General features: G+C 50.6%; 1 protein-coding gene across 2 annotated transcripts in view; it reads left to right on the top strand.

Annotated features, from left to right (window-relative positions):
- LAMTOR1 (late endosomal/lysosomal adaptor, MAPK and MTOR activator 1) overlaps nucleotides 1–20366 on the top strand; it is a 29211-nt gene extending 8845 nt beyond the window's left edge. For both annotated transcript variants that reach the window (XM_075125719.1, XM_048838383.2), the window contains 4 exons: nucleotides 9993–10138; nucleotides 15079–15156; nucleotides 16031–16157; nucleotides 19598–20366. In XM_075125719.1, the coding sequence (XP_074981820.1) occupies nucleotides 9993–10138; nucleotides 15079–15156; nucleotides 16031–16157; nucleotides 19598–19690 (444 nt within the window). In that variant the 3' untranslated portion in view covers nucleotides 19691–20366. The remainder of the gene's footprint in view (nucleotides 1–9992; nucleotides 10139–15078; nucleotides 15157–16030; nucleotides 16158–19597) is intronic.
- Nucleotides 20367–21287: the final 921 nt, after the last annotated feature.

Here is a 21287-nt window from a genome sequence, read left to right as displayed (position 1 = left end):
TGCCTTGACCTCGGCTACTGCCAGCAGGGTGAGAGGGGGTCTCATACTTGCAATTGGCTTTTCCAAGCCCTGAGCCGGAGATCACCTATATGTATAATTTAGGGTATCAGTGTCAATGGTGAGAAACATGCGTAATGAGCCCCCTGGTAATGACCTCCCAGGGACCCTTCCCAGCAAAAGCCATGGGGCAGGAGCTGGGTCTTCTAATGACTGCGGAAAAGGCCCTTTCTGAAGGCAGAGCTCCCTGGGGAAGGAGGCTGGGATAGTACCAGCGTGAGCCCTCGAGGTGCTCCCGGCTGTCTTACGCTAACAAGATTGAAACTGCGGAGAGAGGAAACCTGAGCACCCCTCTGGAGCAGAGACTGAGGTGCAGCAAATTAGCTCCACAGAGCAACTGCACCAGTTGGTTTAGAAACTGATCCAGTTCGTGTAGATGGAGCCTGAGGAAGCCAGGTGAGAGCCGGATGGCCCCCTGGGGAGGTCAGAGGAGGTCTTACGGGAGAGCAGGGAAGGAAAAACAGATGGGTGATCTTGTCCAGCTTCCCCTCCCTCAGAACACAACAGACCCAGCCTGTCGCTGAGGATCACCCGGGTGTCCGTTCTGGGCGGAGGGGCTGCCTCACTGACATCCCGATTGTTCCCTTGGTGGCTGCCCGCTCTGCCTCTGAGCTCCCGGGGAGAGGGAGCTGCTGCCCCAGGTGCTGTGAATGCTGCACCTGGCTCCCCTTGCTGCTGCCACTGCCCGGCCAGTCTCCTTTTCACTCTTTTCCTTCCCCAACCCCAGCTGTGCTGTCTAGCAGCCACAGGCTCGGTTGCTGGGCTCCCAGGGGTTTTGGCTTCCCTCCCTGAGTTAGCCCCTAGCTATGTTTGATTCCTGCCCATTGCTTAATCCCTCCCTCACTTACCTCCCTTTCCTCACCCAGCAGTCAGTCTCCCAGCCCCAAGCAACAGGCCTGATCCCAGTGAGGCCTGAGATCTGGGAGTGAAGGATGGTTTGTGTGGGCACTGAGCTCCAAGTTGGTGGAGGAAGAAACTGGGGGTGTGGTTACTACACTGTCGGTCTCTGTCCCCCAGGGGAGGGGGAAATCTCCCCCTCCCAGATCTGAACACAGCGAGGAAGGAAAATTTTGCTGCATCAGATTTGATGGGCTGTTGAACAAATCAGACCACAGTCAACACTGGCAAAAGGGCTTGGATTGCGTTCCACAGGAGCAGTTTGGCGTCAGTGTCTCTTCCCAGTGCTCAGTGGCCTCTCCTGAAGCCCGTGATCTGCTTGCTAGCGGGTGTGCGCAGCTCTGCCCCAACGGCTCTCGAGGCAGAGGAGTGAGATGTCTGTGTCCAGTTAGAACGGCAGCATGTAGTCTGACCCGCTCTGGGTGTTTGATATCCGTCCCCAGAGACCTGGGGAAGCTTGGCGTGAGGTCTGAGGTAATAAAAATCCTGACAAGCAGGTTGTGCCCTTTCTTTTGGTGGTTGGCTCATCCGTCATGTGAATCCTCGGTGGAAGGTACTGTCGTTACAACTCCCCTTGCTAGGGGTGGGACATCTGCCCACAGGCCCAGTTGCTGCTGATTAACCTGGCTTGCTTCAACAAGGTCATCAGAACCTAGATGTGGGACAGTCCCATCCCAGGCTGCCCAACTCCCAGAGGGGCCGGGAGCTAAATTGTTGGTGCCGCTGGATGTGAACTATTAAGCTAGAAGTGGAAAAAGCCCATTGGGGCATCTCCCAGCGAGTGCCGGATTGTTCCATGCAGTCTGCTCTCCAGCGTCTTGTTCCGCAGTCTCGGAGCTCAGGCTGACCCATGCTTTACATTTCCCTTTCTTCAGTTTTTCCTCTACTCCTAATTACAGGTTAGTGTCTCACCCCAAATTCCATATGCCCTCCAGAGCTTACCAATGCTTCTAGCTGGCTGTCTCCTGGCTCCATGTTGTTTTTGCAGGGCGAGGTACACGTCTAATCCCGCCCGTCCTCTGAGTGGAATTGCTCTGTGATTGTGCGCTGGTCTCTGGTTAATCAGATTAATTGGACATCAGCAGTACAATTGCCTGTTCTGCCCCGTGCTGACTGCAGAAATGGCCCCTCTGGATATTTACAAGGGTTTATCCAGCCTTCTTTCAGCTGTCTTCATGCCTTGCCTTAGAAAGATGCTCTTCGCCATCTAAACTCTCTGCAATGTAATGTCGGAAGCCCTGTCTAGACTAAGGAAATCAGTTGTGTTTTAAAACATAAAATTGTAGGACTGAAATGACCTCGAAGATTTCTTGAGGTCCCATCCCCTACACTCAAGGCAGGACTATCTAGACCATCCACCTTGTTAACTAGCCCTTTTAAAACACTACTTTACAACCGGTGTAAGTAGTTGAACACCCTAAAATATGTCCTGCTTCGAGCAGGGGGTTGGACTAGATGACCTTCTGGGGTCCCTTCCAACCCTTATATTCTATGATTCTATGTTATCTGGTCATGGCTGACCCTAGGACAACCCTTCTCCCCAGTCTAGACAGGGCTGTCTTATGACCCGTAACTGCCCTGGTCTGATTCAGATTCCCACCATGCATTCCGTTGCGTATACGTAGGCTTCTCTCAGATATGTGGGTGCCTTTGCTTAACCGTGTGATCTGCTTATGTGCATAAGAATTACAGGTCCCCGAGACAGCCTGTTATCTCCAGGAGTGGCTACTCTGACTAGCTGCATTCCTCGCTGTTATAGGCCTTGGATCAGCCAACAAACGAGGCCCCCTCTCCCTGGGGGATACTTCCCCATTTGAATCAGTGGAGGAACTCTGGGGAGGGCCCCCACCTGCTGGCCCTGGGATGCACTCTCCACAGGCTGCAAGACTGACCTGGCAGGGGTGGCTGCAGGGATAGCAGGAAAGGGAGGCTCTTGGTTCATTGCTTGTTGGGCTGGTGCTGTTGGTGGGTTGGGGCATCCTTACATTTTAACGAGTCGGTTCTAATTGAGAGTGATGGGCTGGTACCAATCAGAGTAGAACAAAGTAGCAGAGAGCAGGCATGCTGTTCTCGACTGCACAATCACTCCGGAGCAGCTGACAAAAGACTCGTCATTTCTATAAATAGCTGCTGGCCCATGTGGGGAAGCAGGTGATGTAACTGGGACTCTCACCAAACATGGCTGCTATCAAACCTTCGCAGGTTAGCAGAGAGTCTTGGGTAGTTGTGTTCCCTAAAGGCCTCACTTTGGGGAACGGCCTACCCAGCTTCTGGACATGTTTGGGGAGCCAGCTCCTAGTCCTAGTTTGAAAACTCGTGGCGAACAGGGGAAGTCCCAGATGACTGGAAAAAGGTTAATGTAGTGCCCATCTTTAAAAAAGGGAAGAAGAAGGATCCTCGGAACTACAGGCCAGTCAGCCTCACCTTAGTCCCTGGAAAAATCATGGAGCAGGTCCTCAAAGAATCAATCCTGAAGCACCTACATGAGAGGAAAGTGATCAGGAACAGTCAGCATTCACCAAGGGAAGGTCATGCCTGACTAACCTAATCGCCTTCTATGATGAGATTACTGGTTCTGTGGATGAAGGGAAAGCAGTGGATATATTGTTTCTTGACTTTAGCAAAGCTTTTGACACGGTCTCCCACAGTATTCTTGCCAGCAAGTTAAAGAAGTATGGGCTGGATGAATGCACTATAAGGTGGGTAGAAAGTTGGCTAGATTGTCAGGCTCAACGGGTAGTGATCAATGGCTCCATGTCTAGTTGGCAGCCGGTGTCAAGTGGAGTGTCCCAGGGGTCGCTCCTGGGGCCGGTTTTGTTCAATATCTTCATAAATGATCTGGAGGATGGTGTGGATTGCACTCTCAGCAAATTTGCGGATGATACTAAACTAGGAGGAGTGGTAGATACGCTGGAGGGCAGGGATAGGATACAGAGGGACCTAGACAAATTGGAGGATTGGGCCAAAAGAAATCTGATGAGGTTCAATAAGGATAAGTGCAGGGTCCTGCACTTAGGACGGAAGAACCCAATGCACAGCTACAGACTAGGGGCCGAATGGCTAGGCAGCAGTTCTGCGGAAAAGGACCTAGGGGTGACAGTGGACGAGAAGTTGGATATGAGTCAGCAGTGTGCCCTTGTTGCCAAGAAGGCCAATGGCATTTTGGGATGTATAAGTAGGGGCATAGCGAGCAGATCGAGGAACGTGATCGTCCCCCTCTATTCGACATTGGTGAGGCCTCATCTGGAGTACTGTGTCCAGTTTTGGGCCCCACACTACAAGAAGGATGTGGATAAATTGGAAAGAGTCCAGCGAAGGGCAACAAAAATGATTAGGGGTCTGGAACACATGAGTTATGAGGAGAGGCTGAGGGAGCTGGGATTGTTTAGTCTGCAGAAGAGAAGAATGAGGGGGGATTTGATAGCTGCTTTCAACTACCTGAGAGATGGTTCCAGAGAGGATGGTTCTAGACTATTCTCAGTGGTAGAAGAGGACAGGAGAAGGAGTAATGGTCTCAAGTTGCAGTGGGGGAGGTTTAGGTTGGATATGAGGAAAAACTTTTTCACTAGGAGGGTGGTGAAAGACTGGAATGTGTTACCTAGGGAGGTGGTGGAATCTCCTTCCTTAGAAGTTTTTAAGGTCAGGCTTGACAAAGCCCTGGCTGGGATGATTTAATTGGGGATGGGTCCTGCTTTGAGCAGGGGGTTGGACTAGATGACCTCCTGAGGTCCCTTCCAACCCTGATATTCTATGATTCATGCCTACTGGTGGGGCACACTGTTCTGTATCCAAGCTAGAATGAGCCCGAGAAACAGGATGGATTCACGTAAATCAGCAAGCAGGAAACTTTTTAAATCATCGATTTTAATCTTGCTTTGCATTTGTATTTTTGAGTTTTTTGCCAAAAGAGGCTGATTCTTGTTGACTGGTAGAACTTGGTACTTTTTGCTATACTCTCTCGACACACTTATTTAAGAAGTTATGTAGATTAACATCAGTTTACCCTCTGATCCCACTGAGGGTTACTAAAAGAAACTACACCATCTGCTCAAGAAACTCCCTGAAAAAGCACAAGAACAAATTCGCACAGACACACCCCTGGAATCCCGACCTGGGATATTCTATCTGCTACCCAAGATCCATGAACCTGGAAATCCTGGACGCCCCATCATCTCAGGCATTGGCACCCTGACAGCAGGATTGTCTGGCTATGTAGACTCCCTCCTTAGGCCCTACGCTACCAGCACTCCCAGCTATCTTTGAGACACCACTGACTTCCTGAGGAAACTACAATCCATCGGTGATCTTCCTGAAAACACCATCCTGGCCACTATGGATGTAGAAGCCCTCTACACCAACAGTTCACACAAAGATGGACTGGAAGCCGTCAGGAACAGTATCCCCGATAATGTCATGGCAAACCTGGTGGCTGAACTTTGTGACTTTGTCCTCACCCATAACTATTTCACATTTGGGGACAATGTATACCTTCAAATCAGCGGCACTGCTATGGGTACCAGCATGACCCCAGAGTATGCCAACGTTTTTATGGCTGACTTAGAACAATGCTTCCTCAGCTCTCGTCCCCTTATTGCCCCTACTCTACTTGTGCTACATTGATGACATCTTCATCATCTGGACCCATGGAAAAGAAGCCCTTGAGGAATTCCACCATGATTTCAACAATTTCCATCCCACCACCAACCTCAGCCTGGACCAGTCCACACAAGAGATCCACTTCCTGGACACTACAGTGCTAATAAGCGATGGTCACATAAACACCACCCTATACCAGAAACCTACTGACCGCTATACATACCTACATGCCTTCAGCTTTCATCCAGACCACGCCACATGATCCATTGCCTACAGCCAAGCTCTATGATACAACCACATTTGCTCCAATCCCTCAGATAGAGACAAACACCTACAAGATCTCTATCAGGCGTTCTTACAACTACAATACCCACCTGCTGAAGTTAAGAAACAGATTGACAGAGCCAGAAGAGTACCCAGAAGTCACCTACTACAGGACAGGCCCAACAAAGAAAATAACAGAATGCCACTAGCCGTCACCTTCAGCCCCCAACTAAAACCTCTCCAACGCATCATCAAGGATCTACAACCTATCCTGAAGGACGACCCATCGCTCTCACAGATCTTGGGAGACAGGCCAGTCCTTGCTTACAGACAGCCCCCAACCTGAAGCACATACTCCCCAGCATCCACACAACAGAATCACTAACCCAGGAACCTATCCTTGCAACAAAGCCAGTTGCCAACTGTGTCCACAGATCTATTCAGCTGACACAGTCATTGGGCCTAATCACATCAGCCACACTATCAGAGGCTCGTTCACCTGCGCATCTACCAATGTGATATATGCCATCATGTGCCAGCAATGCCCCTCTGCCATGTACATTGGTCAGACTGGACAGTCTCTACGTAAAAGAATAAATGGACACAAATCAGATGTCAAGAATTATAACATTCAACAATCAGTCGGAGAACACTTCAATCTCTCTGGTCACTCGATTACAGACCTAAAAGTTGCAATTCTTCAACAAAAAACCTTCAAAACCAGACTCCAACGAGAGACTGCTGAATTGGAATTAATTTGCAAACTGGATACAATTAACTTAGGCTTGAATAAAGACTGGGAGTGGATGGGTCATTACACAAAGTAAAACTATTTCCCCTTGTTTGTTTCCCCTCCTACTGTTCTTGTAAACTGCTGGAAATGGTCCACCTTGATTATCACTACAAAAGGTCGGTCCTCCCCTTCCCCTCCCCCCCCCCCCTCCTGCTGGTAATAGCTCACCTTACCTGATCACTCTCGTTACAGTGTGTATGGTAACACCCATTGTTTCATGTTCTCTGTGTATATAAAATCTCCCCACTGTATTTTCCACTGTGTGCATCCAATGAAGTGAGCTGTAGCTCACGAAAGCTTATGCTCTAATAAATTTGTTAGTTTCTAAGGTGCCACAAGTACTCCATTTCTTTTTATCAGGTTATTCAATGTCCTAGTTTTTACTCTGTTACAGTAGAAGATAGTGAATAACACTTAATTTTTTTTCTGTGTTGAGCTGCATTGGGATGGAAATTGGAATTCAGTTAATTTCATAAACAATATTTTCAAATTGTTTGTATTCAATAAAACTACTTTGAATGTCCTGGATACATAAGAGGAAAAAGTAAGTGTCAAAACCTCTTTTGCGCTTACAGCTCCTTTTAATGAAAGAAAATATGGTATTAACTGTAGTTACGGAATTTCACTGTTTCTGGTCACCCTGTTCTGCAAGTTTTTATAGCTGGCAGGTCTCATCTCTCTCACCTTGTTTCTGCTCTGAGATTGGCAGAGAGAAAACAAGCTTTCTGCCTTTTCAACCCCCAATAGGTTTCTGGACTTTGGATGAACTGGTCATTGAACTGCATTAGTTGAATGAACTGAACTGACGAGAATATTCTCTGCATCTCCACAAGTGGCGACTACTGTCAAAAACTGGTTTAATGCTTCAGCAAACTTTGGTTCCCGGTGCTTCGCCAGTGATTTCCACCAGTTCAGTGGTTTGAGTTTGGCAGCAAATGTGCTGTTTTTGGATATTTTTTTAATGCTTTGAACAAGTTTACATTGTAAAGTGTCATAATTTCACATTTAATTTTAAATAGGGTGGTTATTTAGTATTGAAATAAACATTTTTTTAAATCAGTGTTTGCCTGCCTAGGCAGTGTCAGAGGAAGGAGGAAATGTCTCCATGTGAGACAGTCTGTGTTTCCTAGAGCTGTTTTCATTGGCGAATGTGAGATCTGGGATTACGATGCAGTTTTGTATGCTGGGAGGGATCTCCCCTCCCCTCCTCTTGGGTCCTGTACAGTGTTCCCTCTAATTTTTCCCATCCATGTGCAGAATGAATTTTGTTATGTGCACCAATATGGAGGTGATATGTAACGCCTGACCTCCATATTGGTGTACATAACAAAATTAATCTGGTGGGGATAGGGCCGAGGGGTTCAGAGTGTGGGAGGGGGCTTGGCTGTTGGGGTGCAGGTGTGAGAGGGCTCCTGCTGGGGGGTGAGGGGTTTGGGGTGCAGGAGGGTGCTCCAGGGCTATGTAAAGGAGAAAGGATACCCCCCCAACAGCACCTGGGCTGGGGGGGGAGACGAGGTCCCTCTCCCCACTGTGGCAGTTCCGGGCCTGGGGCCACAGGATAGGTGCCCCTCTCCCGGCAGGTGCGGGCCAGGGGAGGGGTGCCCCGGCCATGGCTGGGTCAGGGCTGGGGGCCAGGCTAGGTTGGCCGCAGCAGCTTGGGGGCCAGGCTAGGTTGGGGCTGGAGGAGGGGCGCCCCTCCCCTGGCTGCAGCAGGTCCCCCGGGCGGGGTCTCTGAGTGCCTGCGTGACGTGAAGAAGGCTGCTGCTTGGCCGTGCAGCTTACAGGGAACTTGGGTCCTGTACTATTAGGGCTGCCAACCCTCCAGGAATGAAAGATTCATCTTGAATTAAAGATTATGTCCTGTGATGAAACCTCCAGGAATACAGCCAACCAAAATTGGTAGCCCTATACTGGATACTGCTTCCAGATCACTCCTGCACTGCATCCCTCTGAGCCTAGCAGGAGAAGGGAATCTGGCTGCTGCAGCTTTGGTTGTCGCTGTACAGGCTGGGACTCCCTGGCCAGCTGGTCTGTTCCAACAGGTTTTTCATAGAAGCAGCATCGGTGCCAGCAATGTGGCTGGCGCAAGGACTGGACTGACGTGGGGCTGGTGGAGCTTTTCTCTCGTAAGCCCCCAGCCCAGGTGCTCAATGAAAGTTAGAACCGTCTGTTAGCTTAGGTGAAACAAGTTGATGATCTCTGTCCAGGCCGGGACACATCCATTGAATCGGGGGGTCAGGGGACAGGGATGCTTGCTCTCTTGATGCCCATGCTGTATCTAAGCTGTGGGTTCTGGACTTGAGTCTCCAGAGCTGTCAGCTGACCCCTTTCAGCTCAAATCACTGACTGAGACCGGGTCTACAATTGCTGATATAGTGATGTCTGTTAGAGGGGTGGTGATGTTTTTTTAAGCAACACTTCACACAGGCAAAAGCTCTAGCATTGACCCAGCAAAAGGGTTGGGTGTATTTATACTGGCAAAACCCTCAAAGGAGTTACTCCAGATCACTGCCCCTCCTGAGTGGCTTAGATAAGCAGCGATCGCCTGTAACATCCCGTCTGGTTGGCCACGACCGCTCCTGTAGCCTCCTAGACAAATTCAGACTGGAAATAAGGCATAAATTTATAATAATTTGTAGTGAGGGCGATTAACCATTGGAACAGTTTACCAAGGTACATGGTGTATTCTCCATCACTGGCAGTTGTTAAATCAAGACTGGCTGTTTTTCTAGAAGGTCTGCTCTAGGGATTATTTGGGGGCAGTTCTCTGGCCTGTGTTATGCAGGCGATCAAACTAGATCAGTGGTTCTCAACCTGTTTACCATTATGGGCCACATACGCAGCTCCCTAAGTTACGTGGGCCGCATCCACACAATATATACTGCCTGTATGGCCCGGAGGATGTCGCATGGGCCGCAGCTGTGTGCTGATTGGGCCGTGGGTTGAGAACCACTGGACAAGATGGTCAGTGTTTATCAGGCCTGGGAGTTGATGAACCTCCCTGGGGACTGCATGGTTCATTACTGGCAGTGGGGGCAGCCTGTTTTTTCCAGTCGCACTGGTGTGGATTGCAAAGATCTTCAGGTACCCAGAGAGCATGAGGGTAGCTTTCTTCCGGCCACTGAAGCGGATATTGGGGGGCTACTAGAGAAAATGGCCCCGGCAGGAGGTAGGATGGCAAAGTGATTCTGATGGCAAGGAGAGAGGCATTGGACATGTTGGGGTGGTCGATGTAATCCATATATAAATGTCCTTTGTATAAAGTAACCCATTCAGGTGGCTCTGGGAGGGTTGCTTCGGGATCTAAGCTGTTACTCGCATCTGGAACAGGTGAGTTTCCTCTGAAACCAGAGCTGATTCTCCTACTCCCCTTCCTCCTCACCAGGAAGAGGAGACGAAGCGGCTGCTGGAGCCTGCTGTCAGCCCCCCGAACAAGGTGTTAAATGGAGCTGAACAAAATTATCACAGCCTCCCGTCAGCCCGCACGGATGAGCAGGCCATGCTGTCGTCCATCCTCGCCAAGACGGCCACGTAAGTCACAGTGTGGAGCCGCACCCCTGCTTGTGGGGTAGAGGTGTATGCTGGCTTGTGGGGCAGTAGTGGAGGGGCCTCTTCTGGCAGCAGCCAGGGCATGTGCCAACAAGGTGCTTTCCTCTGCCGAGTCAGGGAGCCTGAAGCTAACGGATGGCCGAGTGCTTGGACATTACTCCCATGTCCCTCTGTGGCAGGTTACTTAGTTTGGTGTCAAAATGCTATCAGGACACGTCATCCTAGCATGGTGTGGTCTGGTGGTTGGAGCCAGGACTGTAGGTTCTGGTCTCACCTCTGCCACTGACTTGTGTGGTCTTGAGTATGTCACTTAACCTCGCTGTGGCTCGGTTTCCCTATGTAGCCAATGGGAGACGGAGAGAGGTTGACACCTATAGGGGAAGTCTCATTGACTGATGAATAGGGCACTTGGCTGGGAAAGAACAGGTTAAAGACTAGTTAGATAAGTTAAATGTATTCATGTCGGCAGGGCCTGATGGAATTCACCATAGGGTACATAAGGAACTAGCTGAAGCAATCTCACAACCATTGCCAATCATCTTTGAGGACTCATGGAGGATGGGTGACATCCCAGAGGACAGGAAGAGGGCAAACATAGTACTGGTTTTCAAAAAGAGGAACAAAAATGACCTGGAGGATTATAGATTGGTCAGCCTAACTTCAATACCTGGAAAGATACTGTAACAAATTAATAAACAATCAATTTGTAAGCACCTAGAATATAATAGGATTATGAGGAATAGCCAACATGGACTTGTCAAGAACAAATTATGCCAAGCTAACCGAATTTCCTCCTTTGCCAGAGTAACTTGCCTAGTGGATGGGGAGGGAAGCAGTAGTGGTGATAGATCTTGATTTTAGTAAGGCTTTTGACACAGCCCCATGTGATATTCTCATAAGCAAACTAGGGAAATGTGGTCTAGATGAAATTACTATAATATGGGACACAACTGGTTGAAAGACCATACTCAGAGTAGTTATCAGTGGTTCATTGTCAAAATGGGAGGACTGGTATCTAGTGAGGTCTCGCGGGGTTCAGTCATCGGCCCGGAACAACTCAATATTTGCATTGATGACTTGAATAATTGAGTAGTGTGTACGCTTATAAAATTTCCAGATGACACCAAGCTGGGAAGAGTTGTAAGCACTTTGCTAGGCAGGGTTAGAATTCAAAAGGACCGTCTCAAATCAGAATTGGTCTGAAATCAACAAGAGGAAACAGAGTAAAGACAAGTGCAAAGTACTTCACGTAGGGAGGAACAATCAAATGCATAACTACAAAACAGAGACTAGTTGGCTCGTTGGTAGTACTGCTGAAAAGGATCCTAGAAGGTTATGGTGGATCAGAAATTGAATGAGTCAACAATGTGCTTCAGTTACAACACTCAAGAATTACATTAGCCTTTTTTTGTATGTAAGAGACAGTAGGTAATTGTCCCCCTCTACTCAGCAGTACCGAAGCCTCAGCTGGAGTACTGTGTCCGCTGAAACACACCTGCTCAATGACAATTCCCCACTAGGTTTCAAAATGTAACTAAGCAGTTTCTAATCTACTGAATGTGTACCATGTTAAATTTATATTGATCTAGTTTTGTAATCAAAATGTCGTGCGGCACAAAGTCAAAGGCTTTACAGAAATCGAAATATGTTATGTCAACACTATTACCTTTATCAACCAACTTTATAATAATTTTTATATCAAATTAGTTTGACAAGATTTATTTTCCCTGAACTGATGATTTGCATTAATTAAGTTACCCTCCTTCAGTTCATAATTAATTGAGTCCTGTATCAACTGCTCCAATATCTTACCCAGGACTGATGTCAGGCTGACAGGCCTATCATTACCCAAGTCATCCCATTTACCCTTTTTAAAAATTGGCCCAACATTAGCTTTCTTCCAGTCTTCTAGAACTTCCTCAGTGCTCTGACCTACTGAAAGATCAACATTAACGGTCTAGCGAACTCCTCAGCCAGACCTTTTAAAACTCTTGGAAGCAAGTTATCTGGACCAGTTGACTTAAAAATGTTTGTCTTTAGTAGCTTCTGGTTTAACATTCTGCAGAGATACTAGTGGAATGGACAGTATATTATCTGCATCATCTGTCTTCCCCCAAATACAGAACAGACATATTTATTGAACATCTCTGCCTATTCTGCATTAATATAGATAATTCTACTGTTTCCATCTAGCAACTGACCAGTACCATTGTCAGGATTCTTTTTGTTCCTAATATATATTTTTAAAAATCTTTCTTACTGTCCTTAACGTTGCTGGCCATAGATTTCCCCTATTGTCCCTTGGCTTCCCTTATCAGTTGTCTACAATTCCTAACTTCTTACTTATACTCAGCTTCCCCTTTCTTCCATTTGTTATATTTACTTTACAGAAGCCCAACCTGCTCTGCTTCAGAATGGCATCCTTACTACTTTATGGAGGCTTAAATTGTGCAGAACATGGAAATTGTGCAAAGACCCTACAGTTCTCTGTAACTTCCCCTCTGACTGAAACACAGCCTTCCAAGCTGGGTCAGACCAAGCCCATGGCATGTGTAGTGCCTGACTCTGATGATGACAAACGCCTGTTATGGATCCTCACAGCATATGCTAATAGGCTGCCGAGCTCCTTGGGTGGTATGGAAGGGAGTTCTAACCCAGCGGAGGTGCCCATCTGTGTCTCAGTCTAGCTGTAATGTAGTCTCCAAGGCGCTTTTACCATCAAAAGCAACAACTGTAGACAATGCATCAAATACGACTCCATTGTGGGCTACAAAACTAGGGCTGATTTGGCTCATCGCACTGTGTCTGGAGGAGGATTTTATAGCTACAGAGCATAGTTACTGAAGGTTCTAGACCATTTCTGCTTGGTAAGCAGGGTATACTTGCTGGATCGCCAGCTACCATGAGACCAGCTGCGGGGATAAGGCAGCAGAGTGGCTGAGCTTGGATCTGTGCTGTTCACACAGGTGCTCACGGTCCCGCAAAAGCAGGCTCTCTGCAGAAATCACTGGGCGGGATTCTCTGGCCCGCTTGCTGCAGGAGGTTGGACTGAATGGTCGTACTGGCCTGGATCTGTGAATCTCTTCTACAGTCCTGGCCATGGTGTGAGAACTAACCAGGTCTGGGAGTCAGGAACCTCTGAGCCCCTCTGGCCTTGGCGAGTTGCTTAATTCTTCCCTACCCATCTGTAAAATGGAGGGAATCAGAAGATGGTCCTGGCTCAAAGGAAAGCTTGCACTGGGTTTAAAGCACCCCACCCCCGTGCTGCAAGCCGCCAGTGTAGGAATGCAGGGGCCAAGGGGTGTAATATGGTCACAAGCTCCAAATCAGTGCACAGGCATCCCTTTGCTTTCCCCACTAGCTGCAGGTGGCAGAGAAGCCCTGTTAAGAGGATGTCAGGGACTGAGCCTTGGTGCTGAGCTCCCTCTTAGTAAGGAACTAGAGAGTGGGAGCTCGTCACTTCCCATCTATACCTTAGCACCTTCCATCTGAAGATCTTAAAGCGCTTACTCCTCACAACCCTTGTAAGGGAGAGAGAAGGATCGCCCCCACTTTGCAGTTGGGAAGCTGAGGCAGAGGTTAAGTGACGTGCCCAAGGTTACAGCACTAGGCTGTGTCAGAGGCTGGAGCAGAACCCAGGTCTCCTGACTCCTAGTGCGCTGCTTTAGCCATCGAGGGCTGCAGGCTGAGTCTGACTCCAGAGCTAGTGAGAAGTGCGGTCAGCTCAGTGACGCATCCATGCAGTGAGCTCATGGACTGGAATGGATCTCACTGCGAGTCAGCCTCTTCCATGCCACTTGAAGACACTTAGCTTCGTAGAATCATAGAATATCAGGGTTGGAAGAGACCTCAGGAGGTCATCTAGTCCAACCCCCTACTCAAAACAGGACCCACCCCAACTGATGAGGTGGCTCTGTGCAGGCTGGGGTGTTTGGGGTGCAGAAGGGTGCTCCAGGTTGGGACCAAGGGGTTCAGAGGGCAGGAGGCGGCTCTGGGCTGAGGCAGGGAGTTGAGGTGCAGGGTGGGGGATTCAGGGGTACAGGCTTCGGGTGGTGCTTACCTCAAGCAGCTCCCAGAAGCAGTGGCATGTCCCTTCTCCAACCCTTATGCAGAGGCTTGGCCAGGCGGCTCTGCACACTGTCCCGTCTGCAGGCGCCAGCCCCGCAGCTCCCAGAAGGAGTGGTTCGCAGCCAATGGGAGCTACAGGGGGCAGCACTTGAGGCGGAAGCAGCATGCGGAGAGCCCCGAGGCTGCCCCTAGGTGTTGGAGCTGAAGCGGGGACATGCTGCTGCTTCCGGGAGAAGCGCAGCAAGCCCCTGACCCTGCTTCCCAGCTGGAGCTCAAGGGCCAGATTAAAAGGCCTGATGAGCCGGACGTGGCCCATGGGCTGTAGTTTGCCCACCCCTGGTTTATACCCATCTCTGACACTGCTCCAGTCATGTGCGTTTCCCCACCCAGTCTCTGTTATTCCAGTCACATCCTAGTTCCTTGACTGTGCCAGGACTTCCAATTCTTCCTGCTTGTTTCCCAGGGTGCTTGCGTTCATGTACAGGCACCTAGGATAACTAGCCGATAGCCCTGCTTTCTCAGTATGAATCAGGAGGCCTCCCCTGTTGCACCCTCCTCCTTGTGTTTCCTCCCAGTATCCCACTTGTCCACTTACCGCAGGGCTTAGGACACCGTCCCCCTTAGATCATCATCCCTTAATAGAACCAAGCTTGCCCTGCCACAGCAGGGATGTCAGGGCGTGGGGATTCTGCCCCCATCTTCAAGGGGGAGGGTATTCACCAACTGTGGTGCCTGGCACTGGCGAATGTTTGCTCCAAGGGTGTGGGTGGGCCGTGATGGCTCAGGAAGTTGGGGCAGGAGACAAGAGCCACCCACTAACAGCAGCCGAACCTGCATCTTGTATCTTTCCCCAGTAACATCATTGATGTGTCGGCTGCAGATTCCCAGGGAATGGAGCAGCATGAGTACATGGACAGAGCCAGGCAATACAGGTAATGGACTGTCCCGGTGCGGGGTGACTGGGGCTTTGTGCGAGAGGATCCCCCAGGGCTGCCCGGTTGTGGGCGGAAGAACTGGTGGTGTAATGCGCCCTGTGTTCCATCCGTTACTCGCTCCCGAGGCACCGGGGGGAGCAGTGGGTGTCTGGCCAGGGAATCCCAGCTGCATGTCCCGGGGCTGCCCCAGGGTAGTGGGGAGGCATCTGAACGTGCCAGCAAAACCTAATGTGTGACAGGAGACGTGGCACCTCGTGAGGAGTGGGGGAGAGGGTCTGCTCCCATCTAGCAACCCACATCCCCTCACGCCAAAGAAGCCAAAGGTTGCACTGGCCTGCCTTCCTTGGGCCCCTTTACAGCGTGTTGTGATACTGGTGAGACCCAGGCCCTGCCGTCTTCCATCAACCGCTGTCCAACCCACTTCCGCTAAAGCCCAGCTCTACTGGCATCTTCCTGATGGAAGCAAAGGCCCCAGGTTCCCTGAGCCATCTAGCTCTACCCTAATGAACTGGGTATTTGGCAGCAACGCTTGGCTGGCCCTCAGGACAGGCCTCGTGTGCCGCGCATTGGGATGTTTAAATACTGCTCCTGCGTGAATAATGTCTGCGTTCTCCGTCTGAGGGAAAGTCGGGGAGGCTCCAAGTGGGCCCCCTCCACAGCTGGAAGGCTGGTTGGGTATGCGATGCCCCCCAGTGATCCCCTTCCTGGGACTGTCCCCGCATTGTGTGAGCGCAGTCAGACTCCGTGTGACCTGTGTCCCTTTCCCTCGGGCTACCCTGTGGGGGGGGGGGAGGGGGGGCTGACTGCACTGCAGGGGCCTCTGCCCGCTGGGAGCTCACTGCTGACTCTCTCTGCTCTCCCCTGGCTCTAGCACGCGACTGGCAATGCTGAGTAACAACCTGACGCACTGGAAGAAGCTCCCGCCTCTGCCGTCTCTGACCAGCCAACCGCATCAAGTGCTAGCGAGCGAGACTGTCCCCTATCCAGACTTGCAGCAGGTGAGGAGCCTGGGGCATGCCCTCCCTCGTGCCAGGCAGGGATACCAAAGACCTTCGAGTGCCCTTGCCCGTCCCAGGGCCAGGCAGGCTGGCTCCCTGCCCCTTCCCCTGGGGTCTGTCCAGTTCTAACTCTCCAAGCACAGGGGATCGCCCTGGGAGATGATTCCTCTGTCCCAGAGATCTTGCTCTTGGCAAGCTTTCCCTCAGACTGCGCCTCAATTTTCCTTTGCTCGGTTTCATCCCATTCCTAGTTTTACTACATGAAAGCCAAACTTTCCTCTCCTTCCTGGCTGGTTACACCACCCCAGTACTGGGTGGTGGCCCCGCTCCTCTTTAGATGCTTTGTCCAAGCTCTACAGATCCTGTTTCTGCTCATCCCTCCTGTCGTTCTGCCCCCCCCCTCCCCCCCAAACGTCGAAATGTGGATCTTCTGACTGTAAAAGTGGCACCGTGGCCTCAGGGTTCCCGTCCACTGCAGGTCAGATTTGTGCAGTTGAAAAGTTAGACGGCTCCGACTGCTGTCGCCCCACATTGCCCTGGGATGTGAGCGCCAAGGTGGGCTGCTTGTGCCTCACGTCCGCTGGTGCAGGCCGTGCAGAGTCCAGTACTCTCAGTGGGTTTGCACAGGTGTAACGGGAACTGGGCAACCGATTCTCTTGCTGATGCACAAGAAGGAACAGACCCCAAAGCTGGATTGGCTCAACAGGACGAAGAGGAAAAACGCTGAGGTCGCTCGTCAGCACCTCAGACCTGCTCCGTGTGTGCGACTTGAAGCTGGCAGAGTTAAGGCAGTCCTGTTTCGGTGCCTTCCCAAACAGCATTTCCGTTGCTGTCTAGGTCAGAACACGAGAACCAGTGTGATGCGAATGCCGTGGAGGCAGCGCAACCCTCCATCGGCCACGTTGGCCCGGCTAGTAAAGCACGTGGGCTTGGGCAGAATGAAGCCAGCTGTCCCTGCACTGCCTGAGCCCAGCTGAGCGTGTAAAAACATCCTGGGTTTTAGATGGCCCCTACGGACACATTAGCATTTTAAACCACACGTGCCCATGCATCCGTGCATGGAGTAGTGGCACGCCAGCTGCCCCAGCACGCGGCGGGTTTTATTCCCTTCCCAGCTGGCTCAGTAAATCACTGTGCACTGCCGGAGCCCCCCAGCATGCCTGCTGCATAGTGCCTATGGATTTCTCTTGATCTGTACTTGGGAGCAAGCACACAAGGAGACCGCATAGTCTCTCCTTTCTAAGCCCTGCTGCTACTTGCCACCAGGTGAGGCTGGCTAGTGGGAGTGAGGGGCTGGCTTGTTAAGGGCCAGGGTTCAGGAATGTAGACACTTTCTTCCACCGAGCCCTCTTGCCATCAGCTCAGCTAAGCAATGGGCATGACCTCACTGATTAGCCGGGACTTCTAGAACTATAGACACGCTGAGTCCGTCCCACCTCGGGCTCTGCTCTAAGCGAATTTCCTACCTCACCAGGGTTTGGCCAGTAACTGGACGGGAACAAATGGTGGTGCCGTCTTAGGAGATGGCATTTGTTGTGCATCGGTTCTGAATCAGTCCTCCAGCACGGAGTAAGCGGCGCTGCTGGAGACGTGTCCTTGGGGATAAGATAAAAACACTGCGGCTTTGACAAAAAATGGGCCGTGTGAGTGTTGGCGCCGATGTCCAGGGCGAATTCCAACTCTGGCAACTGCTTCCAGTTCCATTTGGATACATTGTCCCCCTCCCATCCTGTGCTGTCCTGTGCAGAACTAAATAGCTGCCCCATCCCACTCCAGAGGCGGCTGCATTCTTGTCATGTGTGAATGCACTCCCTGGGGAAAGCTTGTAAGTTGGTAAAGTCCTTGGGATGAAACGCTTAATTTTCCCACAGATTATCTTCCAAACTAAGTTGCTGCTGTTCCTTGGAAACGTAGCTCCAATGGAGTAGCAAGCTGCCATGGGATATAGTGTCCATAATGAGCACACCTCTTGAATTTGGTTCCAAGATCCCATCACCTTGGGGGTCTCTCTCCCTTTGGTGGTTGGAGGTTCTCTAAAACGAGCCTCTGGGCACTGAGCTGTCCGCTAGTTTTGTGTGATGTGGGGTCAGTGTGGCTTACCACTGGAGCTGTTGAAAAGCTCTTGCCAAAAATCATGATAGTCTGTTCTTTTTTTTTTTTTTTTTTTTTCTATAAACACAATGTCTTGCAGCAAATGTCTGCTTTCTGTGGGCAACTTCAGCTCTTGTTTAAAAAGTCAGAGACCTGAAAACCAAAACTTTCTATTCAGAAATGTCTAAACATGATTTGACGCTTTTTGATCAACACAGTGTTTTGCAATTCCCAAATCAGCATCTTTCTCTTAATTCTTTTTGATGCTAAACCGCATTCTTCTGAGCTCCCACAGTGTCTTATGGGAGTTGTAGTTTGAGTGCCTTGTACCCCCATTTTCCTCTGTGGGCTGAACTCCTGGGCTGGACTACATTTCCCAAGATGCATCACAGTGGGTCAGCAAGAGGGAAGACTGATGCATCATGGGAAATGTAGTCTCACCAGGCAAGCCAGCCAATGGAGGCACCCAAACTGTAACTCCCATGAGGCTGTTCAGATGGACCCAGTCTAATGTCAAACTGACTTGAAACCAATGTGGCGATTTGGTGTGACAAATGGAAGTGTTTTCATTCGAGCTGACGCAATGGGATGTTCACTCTGGTTTCTGGCACAGCTGAATTTTTCCAGGGGGCGGGAGGGACGCTTGTTCTGACCAGCTGCACTAACCACCGGTAGAAGACTCTCAAACTGCTGCAAGCCCTAGAAGTTAAAGTGCGCGTCCGGTCAGCTTTGTGACTAATGCCTTGGGTGGGTTCTCCTTTCCCACAGTTCTAGGGAGCTCCGGAGGCCTCTTGGGCCGGTAGCCACATGGAAACCCTGCTTCAGTTGCCATTGCTGGAAGGTGGGGGATGGGGAGGAGCATGCAGTGGGGCTTCCCCGATTCAGAGCTTTGTGGGGCGATCCCGGCGCTGCCGTGGCCAATGGTAGCCCCCGGTTTGTTTGCCTTCACCGTGGCAGAGTGTGAATGCTATTGGATCGCATGCATGCGTCTGGAAGGGGAAAGGTGATCTCTGCGCAGGGAGCACACAGTTGGGCTCCCTGCCTCTGGGCTGGAGCCATCTTCACGCCCGCTGGGGCCTTAGGCTTTCCAGTCTGTCTATAAATGGAACATCCCTGGGGAAAATGTGGCTCTTTGTGGCGGGGGCAGCCGGAGCATGGGCAGTGCCGACTTCCCCCGTGCTGCCCTTCTGGTGTGCCGCAGCCTAGACTGGCTTGCTCAGAGGCCCCTGCTGAGAGGAAGATGGGGGGGGCTCTTCGGGACGGGAGGCAGTGGCTGTAATGGCTTTAGCTGCTGAGTGATCCCCCTCCGAGCTGTCACTCACGCTGCTGCCCCTGGTTCTTGCCCACAGGTCTCCCGGATAGCCGCCTATGCCTTCAGTGCGCTCTCGCAGATCCGAGTGGACGCGAAAGAAGAACTGGTTGTACAGTTTGGGATCCCGTGAGCATGCTCGCCCAAGAGCACCTCTTTCACTTGTTTTTTTCTTTGCTTTTTTTCCTCCCTCCAATCGGCGTCTCGCCGCTACGGAACTTGTACATAGCCCAGATGACCGACTAATCACAAAGGAGACAATAACCACCACTTAGGCTAGCCTGCTCCAGGCTTTCCCTTTCTCTTGTGTGGGTGGGGCAGGCCAGGCCAGGCCAACATAGATGGGTTGGGGGGAGGGGCTTTATCACATAGGAAGCCTTTATTGCACAGTGTTGACCACAAAGAGAAGAATCTCTCTAGTCACTGGAGTGGCCCTGGGGAAGGAGCAGGGGTAGCGTGGCCGCCTGGCTCTTCAGTCAAGGCAGATTGCAGTATTTGTACCTAGTTGCCACCTGTAATATTATCGGTTGGGGGAGGGGGAAATGGTTGTGTTCACGGTGACACACTGGAAATTCACCCCGCGTAGCATTGGTTTAAAAGCTTTCCCACGACGATCATGGTTAGTTTCAGGGGTGGGGCAAGACCGAGTTATATTTTTAAAGGACACACCGCAACAAATTGTGGCTGCCGGGGTCTGAGGCTCTGCTCGCAGGACTGGCTGTTTCTAACACCACTTGTTTTTACATGGTTGAACCTTTGTATTTTATTTTTTTTTTTTGGGCCATAATAGATAAAATACATTCATCCAACCCCCCAGTCTCCTCTGTCCCTTCTTTTCAAGCCACATCCCAGGAGCTTGTGTGGAGATCTTGGGTGAGAAGGAGCTGGCAGGGTCTGCCAGGAGGATCTGGTCTCGTCATCAAGCATAGAATCATAGAATACCAGGGTTGGAAGTGACCTCAGGAGGTCATCTAGTCCAACCCCTTGCTCAAAGCAGGATCAATCCCCAACTAAATCATCCAGCCAGGGCTTTGTCAAGCCTGACCTTAAAAACCTCTAAGGAAGGAGATTCCACCAACTCCCTAGGTAACCCATTCCAGTGCTTCACCATCCACCTAGATAGTGTTTCCTAATATCCAACCTAAACCTCCCCCACTGCAATTTGAGACCATTACTCCTCGTTCTGTCATCTGCTACCACTGAGAACAGTCTAGATCCATCCTCTTTGGAACCCCCTTTCAGGTAGTTGAAAGCAGCTATCAAATCCCCCCTCATTCTTCTCTTCTGCAGACTAAATAATCCCAGTTCCCTCAGCAATAATGGAGCTTGGAACCAGTTAGTGGCCTGGGTTGTGGTCACACACATGCGACGGGCTGTGATTTAGTAGGGGTGTGGAACAACCCAGCTCCATTGCCGGGACTGTCCGACTTGGTCTCCCTCCCTCACCTTGCACCGTTGACTTGTTCCCTGAGCTCTCTGCGATAAGCTCTTATAAACGCTAAGACTTCCAGCCGCACGGTGGTGACAAATGCTCCTGGTATAATTCATACTTGGGGCCCTATCAAATTCACAGCCATGAAAAACATGTCATGGACCGTGAAATCTGGGCTACCCCCATGAAATCTGGTCTTTTTGTGTGCTTTTACCCTATACTATACAGATTTCACGGGGGAGACCAGAGTTTATCAAGTTGCAGGTCCTGACCCAAAAGGGAGTTTCAGGGGGATCAC

This window comes from Caretta caretta, chromosome 1, assembly GCF_965140235.1.
Source record: "Caretta caretta isolate rCarCar2 chromosome 1, rCarCar1.hap1, whole genome shotgun sequence".
Classification (NCBI taxonomy): Eukaryota; Metazoa; Chordata; order Testudines; family Cheloniidae; genus Caretta; species Caretta caretta.
The sequence above is the reverse complement of the archived record's forward strand: the minus strand, read 5'-3'. Positions and strand labels throughout refer to the sequence as shown.